At 48.8% G+C, this 12765-nt stretch overlaps 1 protein-coding gene across 1 annotated transcript in view; it reads right to left on the reverse strand.

Moving 5' to 3' along the window:
* Positions 1-12765, reverse strand: part of pappa2 (pappalysin 2) — a gene marked incomplete at both ends in the record, with an annotated part of 71623 nt that overhangs the window by 33421 nt on the left and 25437 nt on the right. Inside the window, 4 exons of the mRNA XM_079173655.1 lie at positions 8691-8776; positions 8862-8990; positions 11035-11338; positions 11987-12169. Of these exons, the coding sequence (XP_079029781.1) occupies positions 8691-8776; positions 8862-8990; positions 11035-11338; positions 11987-12169 (702 nt within the window). The remainder of the gene's footprint in view (positions 1-8690; positions 8777-8861; positions 8991-11034; positions 11339-11986; positions 12170-12765) is intronic.

The raw sequence follows: 12765 nt of genomic DNA on the forward strand, positions 1-12765 counted from the left end.
TACTATTTCTACCTGTTCTGTTTGTTACATCTTGATTTTAGACAGATTTACATTATTTGCATCGTAACATTTAAAGTGGGCTGTTAGGCCCTGAACACATCTCTTTACCTATTTACAGATTTACACAAAGCATCATCATATTTTACACTGTATTTTAACTTAAAACTATAAATTAAGTTAAATTAAGTTGAAGAGCCGTTTTTGTAATACTGTAATGTTTACCGTTAAACTGTTTTTCTATGCCATGTGTTTTCTAAAAACACTGATTTTCTTGCAGTGTCACTGGTTGTAAACTACACATTTGCTGATGTTTGGCTCAGAACTCACTTAAAGCAACGAGCTACTCCTGTCAGGATTCCTGTCTGAACCATTACGATTTCCAGGCCACACCCCTGATTGGCACCCAGCTGCGGACAATCTGGATCGTTACCAGCTGATCCTGATTCCACTGATCACCGCCTGGCTGCTTATCAACCCTGGCCCTGCAGGCCTGGGTTGTCAGTCCGTTTCGTCTTCTGCCTCGGTAGTCTCACCTCTGTTCCGTGAATTATCAGTTGATGTTTTCCTGGACTAACTTCCTTCCTCTGCACTACGGTTGTAGATTATTCGCTGTTCTGCCTGCCCTCCGGTGTCGTGCCACGGGACACACATCGTCGATTTGGCTACCTGTGTCGGACCACGGGCTCCACACATCCTCGCCTTTAAATCCTGGTGAAATAAAATCTGTTTTGCCAGACTCTGTCTCCTGTGGTCTTGCTATTGGGTCCTCATCTTGACCTCCCGTGACAGAACGAACTGACCAGTATGGATCCAGCAACCACAGGAGCAGCTACGCTGACCGGACACAGCGCTCTGCTTGAGGCACACCAGCAGATGCTCATGGACATGCATGAGGCACAGAGATCCATGGCAGCTGAGGTCTCTCACATTGGCCTCATCGTGCAGGGACTGGCTCGGACGGATCCATCTCCGCCGGCTCCAGCACCGGCTCCAGCGCCTGCACTCCCTTTTCCAGTCCTGGTCCCGCCGGATCGGGAATCCCCCGTGCCGTCTCCGGATCACTATGACGGAACTCTGGGGAGGTGCCGGGGCTTCCTGTTCCAATGCCGACAGGTATTTGACCGTCAGCTTCAGACTTTTGCCTCTGACAGATCCAAGGTTTCTCACGTGGTGGGATTACTGCCGGGAAGGGCTTTGGAATGGGCCACTAATACGTTGAGCATCGACCAGCCTAATTCCGTGTCGTATGTGGACTTTGTGGAGGATCTAAGGAAGGTTTTCGATCACCCGGTGGACGCCGAGGATGCAGCTCAGCGTCTTCTCCGCCTACGTCAGGGCCAAGCAAGTGTAGCGGAACATTCGGTGAATTTCCGCATTTTGGCCGCTGAGTCTGGGTGGTGCGAGACGGCGCTCAGAGGAGTGTTCATTTACGGACTATCGGAATCCATAAAGGATGAGTTGGCCATCTGTAATAAGCCCGGATCGTTGGAAGGACTGATGAAGCTCACGATTGAGCTGGACAATCTGATGCGGGAGAGGCGACGTGAGAGGAACTACCGATCCCAAGGGGAATTCCCCGTGACGTCATCTTCCTCCAGTTTTCGCCCTCGTGCTTCGGCGTCAGCCTATCAGGGCGAGCGGATACATCTTCCGGCTCCGAGCTCGTCTTCTTCTTCCTCCCCGGAGGTGGAGCCCATGCAGCTCGGCCGTGCTCACCTTCCGCCACAGGAGAGAGAGAGAGGTGGATCAGAGCGGGTGAGTGTCTGTACTGTGGCCCCTGGGCCATTCAGTGTCCTCCTGTCCAGTTCGGCCAAATGGGGGCGCTCGCCAGTAATGGTTGGGATACTGGTGAGTGGACCAAACCTTCTCTCAACTCCCTACCAAGACTTTTGTTGCCTGCGTCTCTCTCTCTGCACTCCCGCTCTCTCTCTCTCTCTCTGCACTAGTGGACTCTGGAGCGGAGCAAAACTTCATGGACACGGAATTTATAGCTAGAGCCCAGATCCCCCTAGAGACGTTAGAGTCTCCACTAGTGGTCAATGCCCTAGATGGCAGCTTCCTGGCCAGAGTCACTCACCGGACCCAGCCGCTTCGGCTCATCCTGTCCGGTAATCACAGAGAGAGACTTCAGTTCTACATTTTTTCTTCTCCCCAAAACCCTCTAGTTCTGGGCCACCCTTGGCTCACCACCCACAACCCTCAGATTGACTGGGCGGCTGGGAGTATTGCCGCATGGAGCCCCCACTGTCATGCTAACTGCCTTAGATCTGCGCAACCCCCTGAAGGACATCTCCAGGGCCCCACCTTGCCGTCGCCAGATCTCGCCTCCATTCCCACCATCTACCATGACATTGGGGAGGTGTTTAGCAAGGCTCGGGCCCTCTCCTTACCACCTCACTGCCCCTACGACTGTGCTATTGACCTCCACCTGGGCGCTTCGTTCCCTTCCAGTCGGTTATATAACCTGTCTAGACCGGAGAAGGCGTCCATGGAGGAGTACATCACACAGTCTTTGAAGGCTGGAATCATTCGTCCATCCTCATCACCACTCGGAGCCGGATTCTTCTTTGTCGCAAAGAAGGATAAGAGCCTCCGGCCCTGCATCGACTATCGAGGTTTGAACAGCATCACCACCCGGAACGAGTACCCTCTGCCACTGATTAACTCTGCATTCGAACCCCTGTCTGGAGCCACAATCTTCACCAAGCTGGACCTTCGCAATGCGTACCACCTGGTGCGGATCCGAGCAGGTGATGAGTGGAAGACGGGGTTCAACACCCCCCTCGGTCACTTCGAGTACTTGGTCATGCCTTTTGGACTAACCAATGTCCCCGCAGTTTTCCAAGCGTTGGTAAACGACGTACTCCGGGACTTCCTGAACCGTTTTGTGTTTGTGTACCTAGATGATATCCTCATCTATTCTTCAGATCTTCAGGAACATCAGCGCCACGTCCGGATGGTCCTCCAACGCCTACTGGAGAATAAGCTGTTCGTGAAGGCAGAGAAATGCGAGTTCCATGTGACCACAGTTCAGTTCCTGGGATTCATCATTGAGAAGGGTCAAGTAAGGGCTGATCCAGAGAAGGTCAAAGCCGTAACTGAATGGCCGACTCCCTCCTCTCGGAAACAGCTCCAACAATTCCTGGGATTTGCCAACTTCTACCGCCGGTTCATCAGAAACTACAGCAAGCTAGCAGCCCCCCTCACTGGGCTCACCTCCTCCAAGACCATGTTCGTGTGGACGCCGGAGGCTGGTCTGGCATTTAAACTCCTCAAGGAACTGTTCTCCTCCGCCCCCATCCTGATTCAGCCCGACGACACCCGACAGTTCTTCGTTGAAGTGGACGCCTCTGACACAGGCGTGGGGGCCATCCTGTCGCAACGTTCGGAAGCTGACTCTAAGCTTCGCCCTTGCGCCTACTATTCCCGCCGGTTGAACCCGGCAGAAAGAAATTATGATGTGGGAAACCGGGAACTGCTGGCAATCAAGCTGGCTCACGAGGAATGGAGACACTGGCTAGAAGGGGCTGTTCATCCGTTCGTGGTCTGGACGGACCATAAGAACCTGGAGTACATTCGGACGGCTAAGCGGTTGAACTCTCGTCAGGCTCGGTGGTCACTATTCTTTGGACGTTTTGACTTTTCCATCTCCTACCGCACCGGCCACAAGAATACCAAGCCTGATGCTCTCGCTCGCCAGTTCTCTCCCGAGGGTCACTCCTCCAGTCCTGGCACCATTCTCCCGGCAACCTGTGTGGCAGCCGCTCTCACCTGGGAGATTGAATCTGTGGTGCAGGACGCTCTCCGGACCCAGCCAGACCCCGGAGGTCGCCTCTTTGTTCCTCCGCCTGCACGCTCCCAAGTGCTCCAATGGGCGCATACCTCCCGGTTCTCCTGTCACCCGGGCATCAGACGCACCATTGACATGCTTCGGCGAACCTTTTGGTGGACGTCACTGGAGGCAGACACTAGAGCTTTCGTCCTCGCCTGCTCAACCTGTGCCCGCAACAAGATGTCACACTGACCCCCCGCCGGCTTGCTGCAACCCCTTCCGGTGCCACATCGTCCCTGGTCCCATATCGCTCTGGACTTTGTCACAGGTCTGCTTCCCTCTGCTCAGGAGACGGCTGACGTTATGGTCAGCCAGGTGTTCCGTTTGCATGGGATCCCTGTGGACATTGTTTCTGACCGAGGTCCGCAGTTCATATCCCAGGTCTGGAGAGCCTTCGGCCGGGTCCTCGGCGCGACCATCAGCCTGTCTTCTGGGTTCCACCCCCAGTCCAACGGGCAGACAGAGAGACTGAATCAGGAGCTCGAGGCCTCGCTCCGCTGCGTGGCAGCATCTAACCCCTCCAGCTGGAGTACTCACCTGCCCTGGGTGGAATATGCCCACAACTCTCATACTTCTTCGGCGACTGGTCACACTCCATTCGAGGCCTCCCTGGGGTACCAGCCACCTCTGTTCCCCGCGCAGGAGGTGGAGATAGCCGTTCCCTCAGTTCAGCTCCACCTTCGTCGCTGTAGGAAGGTGTGGAGGGAGACCCGGGCCGCTCTTCTCCGTACCGCTGAACAAAATAAACGCTTGGCGGATCGCCGCCGCATCCCGGCTCCACGTTACCAAGTCGGTCAAGAGGTGTGGCTCTCCACCAAGGACATCCCATTAAGGACCGAATCACGGAAGATGTCCCCCTGGTTCATCGGTCCTTTTGAGATCCAAGCCATTATCAACCCTTCCGCAGTTCGTCTGAAACTCCCCTCGTCCATGAGGATCCACCCGACGTTCCACGTGTCTCTGATCAAACCGGTGTCCACCAGTGCCCTGTGCCCTCCGGCCAGACCCCCACCTCCCGCCCGGCTCATCGACGGAGGCCCGGCGCATACGGTCAACAGACTTTTGGATGTTCGTCGCCGGGGTCGGGGTTTCCAATACCTTGTGGATTGGGAGGGATACGGTCCAGAGGAACGCACATGGGTGCCCCGCTCTCGGATCCTCGACCTCACTCTGATTCGAGATTTTCGTCGTCCAGACAAGCCTGGCGGACCGCCTGGAGGCTCCCGTTGAGGGGGGGGTACTGTCAGGATTCCTGTCTGAACCATTACGATTTCCAGGCCACACCCCTGATTGGCACTCAGCTGCGGACAATCTGGATCGTTACCAGCTGATCCTGATTCTACTGATCACCGCCTGGCTGCTTATCAACCCTGGCCCTGCAGGCCTGGGTTGTCAGTTCGTTTCGTCTTGCTATTGGGTCCTCATCTTGACCTCCCGTGACAACTCCTGCTTTAGCTTCTGTAGGAGACGCACCAGTAAACCTGTAATATTACACACCGAGAGCAACTGTCTCGGAAGTCAGGTAGTATGAAAACCAACAAAGTCAGCATAGAGAGGAGGTCAGGGTGGATGGACTGGTCAAACAAACACAGGACAGTCACCCAGGAGACCGCTGTTCATGTCCCGTGTGAAACCAACAGTCAACTTTGGCCTATTTTAAGTTACGTTATGCACGTAAAGTACTTAACTCACGTTATGCACGTAAAGTAGACTATCTCACTGAAGCTACATAACAATTAAACGTTAACTTATTTCAAGTTGCATAAATGACGTGGAGCACGTAACTTACATCCAGTACATAACCTACAGAACTAAAGCTATGTAACAAACGTTATTTTAACCCAAACCACGATCTTTTTACTAAACCAAGTAGTTTTGTTTCCATACCCACTGTGTTGGAAAGAGACACCAGAAGGTCCTGACCCAGTGTCCGTATGTGACGAGTTGGGAATGAGAAAATGTTTTTTCCACTGAATTACATGATTGTTAAAATGCCATGATAATAAAGACTATATATGACCATATGTTAATAGAAGCTAGCTTTTCCGGAGGTTTCAACCACATTTTGTTGTGCTTTGGAAAAACTCGTTTTTTCCAAAATGTCAAAGTTTTCACATAGTTTGTTTGGCTTGATTTTGTCTTTAAAAAAATACTAATCTTTATAGTGCAAAATACATGACAGAATGTGCTCCTTAGCCAGCAGGCCCTGCAGTATGTCTGAGCTAAAGGGCAAAGACTTACTAAGGATGTAATTAATGATATTTTAATTGAAGCAGGAGAGAGAAAAAAGGTGCAATAGAGTAAGGGCATGACATAATGTGCTGCAGAAGACAACAGCTTGTAATACAGCAGCTCTTCATGAAAGCATCAACACACTTCACAAGTTTGGCCTCATTAACATCTGGACAGCTGCAGAAGTTAGACAGACGGAGCTGTGTCGGTGAGTCAGTTCTGCCCGATTGGCTTCAATTAGTCGACGGAAACATGTTTCTGATAAAAGTCAAACTAGGCCGACACAATTTGACGCCTTTCTGTCAGCCGGAGTCCGCCCCCGCTTTGCAAACACATTAAGTGTTTTTAATTCCAAGTCTGTATCTGTGGAGCCTCACTAAAGAGGACGACCTGACAATCTTTGACTTAAAGTTAAGACCACCTGTCTGCAATGCTGTAATCATATCGTGCAATTTAACCTTGATTTAATCAGACAAGTCATAGAATCTATAAAACAAAAAAAACAACGAACAACAAATGCAGCTTGGCCGTGACGAGATGACCATAAGAGCAGTTGGTGTAGTTACTGCAATTACATTACAGTACGTTCTATCAGAACAAATACGAGCAAGACAACTCGGCATAGTTGGAGTTAACTGGGTCAAGCCAACGTTGACTAAGAAGTACAACTGAATAATTGGTTTTAAGTGTTGCAATTTGTAAAAAAAAAGACTGTTTTTGCCAACTTGTTTTCTGACTCTATAGTCAGGATGTCTTTCATTGTAAAACAAGAGATGTAATAGCTTCAGTCACGAGATGGCTAGCCTTGGCCGGGAGAGGAGGGGGGGGGGGGGGGGGGGGGGGGGGCTGACAAATAAATTGACTAGATGATGGAAATTTTCACCCTGTAACAAACTCTCCTCGCACAAACCCTCACACACCACGCATGAATGAGCTGCTAGTGGGAACAACACATGGCCTAAAAAGGAAGCAGAGAGCATCATCTCCACTCAGCCATCACTCCCTCCTCAGCAACGTACGGAATATTCATGAAATCGCCCCAGAAAAATAAGTTGGATGTTATAAAAGCCACACTTATTCAACCGAGCTTCCCTGATGACTGGGGAGGCAGGTTTTTTTTATATATTTTTTAGAGAGGGGGGGGGGGGGGGGGGATTTCAAGGCTTCAAGAGAACAACACATACCAAAACGACAGTGCTGATTTCTCACTGTGGCCTCCTCTCAATGAGAAACAGGGACATTCGTGGGACGGACGGGACGGCCCGCGATGAGGCGTCGCCTAATAACGCAACATGACGTCCGAATATGCAAAGTGTGCGTAAGCCAGTATGCACGAGCAAACATGTGACTATGTGTGCCTGGCTTTACGCCGACAGACGACAGACAACCTTCTGCTTGTGTCGGCCCCCCCCCCCCCCCCCCCCCCCCCCCCCCACTCCGTACCGTGTGGGGAGGCTTCTGTTGTGGCCCGTCTGCGTGCTTCAGACACTAAGTATTGTCTTCCTGCGGTGGAATCTAAAGACGATGGGGGCTTCTTTGTTTGTCTCTGGCCACGTTATGCTGCATGTTTTTGGTTTCTGTTACTTTACTTTTTTGGACGTTGACTGACTGACCAACGTTTCGCCGCTGGTCTCACTTGTATATTGGATTCATATACAAAAAAGGACTGCAATGTTTTGTTTGTTATTTTGCAAAGAATTTACACAGAGGATGGTCTGTGGGTCAGTTCATGGCATTTACTGTTATTATTATTATATTCCGTACACATATCGGAGGAGATTAAAATGCATTAATACGACTGTATATGGCACGCTGTGGCGTGAAAAACATCTCGAACAAAAAGATAAAAATAGAGCCCCGACAGGTGAATCTGTTTTCAGAAACTCAAGCTTGAACACCAACCAAGTGTTTTTTTCTGGCAGCCACATGACTCACTGCGCCACAAATCTAAACTGTTTCTTAATGTTTCTCTTCTTGCCATAAATCTCAAGTTGTTAATTCTGGGAACAAATTGTGCGTTCTTTCCTAAACCCTAACCACGGTTGTTCTTTCAAGCTTCTTGTTGGGTGTAAACGAAATGATGACATAATGAAAACGTTACTTACTTTAAATAAACCATATCAAACACGATGAAAACAATGTTTTTTTTTCGTTTTTGAACAAAGCCACAACATAATCTGTGAAATAAATCATTGCGCTTCATTCGTCAATATTCCCGAGCGGACTTGAAACCTCCTAAAGGCCTGAAACGTATTCAATAAAGGAAACATGTCCGACATGTTGTGAGGTTAAAAGTGTTTTTCTCTGCCAGCCTAATGTCAAAACGGTTCAGATGTCCAAACGAGACTTGTGACTTTGCAAAGCAGGAACTCACTTTTCACCCCTCGGCTCATCTGTTTCCTCTTATGCTGTGGAATCGGTTCCAGCCAGAAGCTTTTATGTCTTGTAAATTAAATTTGATTGGCTTGAATTTTTCTCTTATTACTGCTGCATGCACAAATGAGAGATTGCGCCAGTTTTGACATTAAAAGTTGATATGGTGTTCATGTTTCACGTGTAAGAGAGGCAGATCTGGTGGGTTTGATGTAGTACCACTATGTTCTGCAGTGGAATGGATCTCACTCACCATTACAGTTGAAGCTCATCTCCTTGAGGCATTTCTTAGAGCAGCCGTCGCCGTCCAACAGATTGCTGTCGTCACACTCTTCTGTCCTGCAGAGAGAGAACCATCAAACCATCACCACCATCTCCCATGTTGGCTACATTCACATTGTGTGTTAAATCGTGTTAAACAGACCCCTGTATGAAGCCATCTCCGCAGTAGGACTGTCCATGACTGTAGAGGAGAGGTGAGGAGGGATCGCTGAGGAGGCCGTCTGCTTCCACTTGGATTGTGTACTGGTACTTGACCCCCTGCCTTACAGAGCTGGAGAGGAGAGGAGAGGAAACAGAAGAAGAGGACCATTGATCTATTTTCAGTGAGTTGAGTCAATGAAAGGAGCCCTCATCCCGGTGTTTCTGAATCCGCCTGGTGCCAAAGTTAACCAGGAGGAGCAGAAATCAGCCGGTAAATGAGGTCTGTCCGGTTTCTCCAGAACCTACGGAAGCGAAGGATTTGAACCCCCCACCCCTTCCCTATTTATCTATGCTGCGTCTCAAAGCCCTCTGCCACAGCTCTCTCCCTCTAGAGGCCTCTTCATGATAATCATGGTGGGCTTTAGGTCATCTTTTCCTCCCGACATACCTGATTCCCTCTTAAATTACTCAACTTCATTAACAAAAACAGGGGGCTGACAAGCACTTGTCGGGGTAATCGAAGAGCTCCGGAATCCCCGTAACCCCCACAGAGATTACATTTCTGTAACGTTCTGACGACGTCTTGTTGTCTCATTTAGACACTCGTTGTTTTTACAACACTAAAACCTTCAAAATGCATCAGAGGTTTATTAAACAATTTTTATATCGTAGAGCAAAACGTTAAAATCCCTTCAGATTAAACCCAGACATTAATTTAGGCATCGAACCAAAAAACCCATTCATAAAAAAACACTGACTTGGAGACGAGGGAGCCGGAGGGGCAACATGCTAAGTGGTTTCTGGGTTGTAGGACTCAGTCCTGCATCAGGATACCTGATTAACAAAAACACACAAGTAGTAAAGTGTTTTGATTGGTTCAACAGTTCGTCTTGTCCTCGTCACGCTGACCACAGAGCTCATCAGGAGGAATCGCTCACATTTTGTTCATATTCAAACTCTGCTGTAGCTGTAGTCCTCTCTTACCCTTCCTCACCTACATTATCCTCATTTCTTCTCTTCCTCTCTTTTGCATCTCTCGTACGCGGTATCTATATCTTTTCCAATCCCCCTCTGTCTCCTCCCCTCTCCCCTCTTCCTTTTCATCTGTTCTCCCTCCTCTCCCTCGTCTACAAACTCGTTGCTCCCAAACACTCTCTTCTCCTCACATCAACCCCTGTCTGCCCTACTCAGTCCCACATAACTCAATTCCCAGTGGTTCTTACATCTTTTTGCACTTAGACACAGCTTGTGTAACGCAGGAGACGTGTTAGCTGAAAAATAAACTCTTTCCTTTAAGCTGTGTCCACCTCACATCTACCTTGCTCTGTAAAAGAGCCACAGGTTGTTGTTGTTTTTTGAAAATTGCCACAACATTTGAACTTCAGCCCCAAATGAGCAGCAATCCTGGGACATAACTCTCATGTCCTGGCAGCTATTTAGTAAGATTCAACAAAAACAAAAGCCTTGTGGCTTTACATTTGTATTCCGGTAATCATTTGGACATCCGGCAACACGAGACGGGACGCTGGACAAACTTATTCAACTTCAGCCCTGAAACTTGAAAACGATTTGGATCAGTAGCCTCAGCTCCACATACCCCATGCTTCCAAACAGAACCAAGCACTCTTTTAGAGACCGATAACTAACTGTAGATTAGCAGATCTGAGGACACACACACACACACACACACACACACACACACACACACACACACACACACACACACACACACACACACACACACACACACACACACACACACACACACACACACACACACACACGCAATGCTGTGAAACCTAAACTCCATGTTGTCCCTAAGTAACATTATTTTTGTGACTTATAACTTATTTTTCCTCTGAAGCTGCTGATGTCTGACGAGGCAGAGTGTGTGTGTGTGTGTGTGTGTGTGTGTGTGTGTGTGTGTGTGTGTGTGTGTGTGTGTGTGTGTGTGTGTGTACCCAGCATCTGCACCTGGGGACCTTGCCTCAGAGGGACTCCTCGGTAATTGATTCCCAGTACATATTGCGGTTGCATCTACCTGTTTTTGGTTTATTCTCCAGGCTGGGATCACTGTTACAATGTGTCCACCTTAGAGACATTATTGCAAAACAAGGTCATGTAAGATCATCTTCAGTAAGAGTACAAACACCCTGACAACATCTGTCACTGACCTGTCAGTGAACGTCTGCCGGGTCTGAGGCGAGGGGGTTTTGCCGGTGAAGGGCGGCTGCCGCCGAATACGGTACAGCAGGGGCTGGCAGCCTGAGCACAGGGGGCTGCCGGGGCCTGAGGACAACATGGCGGCATCGATCTCCATCTTCTCATCAAAGGTGCAGAGTCTGACGGCGGCGATGGCGGCGCCGCGGGTGTCCAGGCGCAGCGTGAAGGGCATGTCGCAGAAGACGTGCTGGGGTCCGAGGTTGATGCTTTTCCCCGCGTCTGTTATCAGCTCCACGTCAGCTAGGGACGGGTTGTCTGGGACGGGGAAACAAAGAGATCATGCTAAATGTGTCTGCTGGTATGTCTGTCATTCTGAACATCAGTGGCAGTGCAGAGATTCATGTATGTGTGGACAGTGGTACCAGACTACTGGTTTTATAGCTTTAAGTATAAAGTATAAAGACCGATAAAGCGCACACAGGGCGGTTGGGGGATGGAGGTGGATCTTACAACCAGGAACATTTTTGTCACTTCATTAAATATAATAATCAATTACAAATTCAGTCACATAATCACAAAATCGGGACTGGTTACAAAACCAAAGAGTAAATTTGCCAACTCTTATGTGGATGTCCAATCAGTGTTGATGGTAAATGTAGTCAATTGATGCCGTATACGGCTCTGGTAATGGCAGCGACCAGCCAATCACAGTAGCCCCGCCCTAAAGCATACTCTGCTTTATGGCCTATTTGACTTGAAACTAGAGATTGAGACCATAATCTTATGTTTACTGAGGTAATAAATCAAGAGAGAAGTAGAGTCATTTTCTCATAGACTTCTATACAACCAGAGGAGTCGCCCCCTGCTGGACAGTAGACGGAATGCAGGTTTTAAGACATGAAGCATCGGTTTCACTCAGCAGAACCGGAGGTTGCCACCTGGTTGTGATGGAGTGACACTTACTGGAAGAGACGTAGGTGACCCAGAGTGTAAGTGTGTGTGGAACGATGTGGTGGAGGAACCTCAGAGTGAGCGTGCAGCCCTCCGTGTCAGGACACGGTGAGGTCACGTTGGTGTCATACAGGCTGAGCTCGGGACTCCAGGCCTGGAGGCTTGGATCACAGGGCTGCTCCACGTCAGGTTGGCCTGGGGTTCAACGACATCACACGGACACACGCATCAATATTCATGCCTTCATCCATTCCATGGCCCTAAAGCTGGTGACCATGTACATTCCAATCAGACAGACAGTAGTACAGTGCAGAGGCAGTTTAACATTCACCTGTGTATCAGATTTAGACAGTGGCTCGACTTGCTACCTATCTAATTACAACTGCAATGACCAACAGATTATTCCATTAGTTTTCAACTATTAAATGAATCGCCAACTATTTAGATAATTGATTAATCGGTTAAAAAGTCAAAGTTATCTGATTCCAGCTACTTAAATGTGAATATGTTCTGGTTTCTTCACTCCTCTCTTACAATAACCTGAATACTTTTGAGTTGTGGATAAAACAAGACGTCACCCTGGGCTTTGGGAAAAACATTTAATGGCCTCAACAACTTTTCTATTAATCGAGAAAATAATCAATAGATTAATCTACGATGAAATGAATCGTTAGTTGCAGCTAATGTATCTTTCATTCATCACATATCGCATTATTCAATTCAACTTTTGGGCATGGTGCAGGTCCAGACTCTTTAGAATATTATTTACAGATTCCCACCATGAGCAAGCA

Source organism: Pholis gunnellus (genome assembly GCF_910591455.1).
Source record: "Pholis gunnellus genome assembly, chromosome: 14".
Classification (NCBI taxonomy): domain Eukaryota; kingdom Metazoa; phylum Chordata; class Actinopteri; order Perciformes; family Pholidae; genus Pholis; species Pholis gunnellus.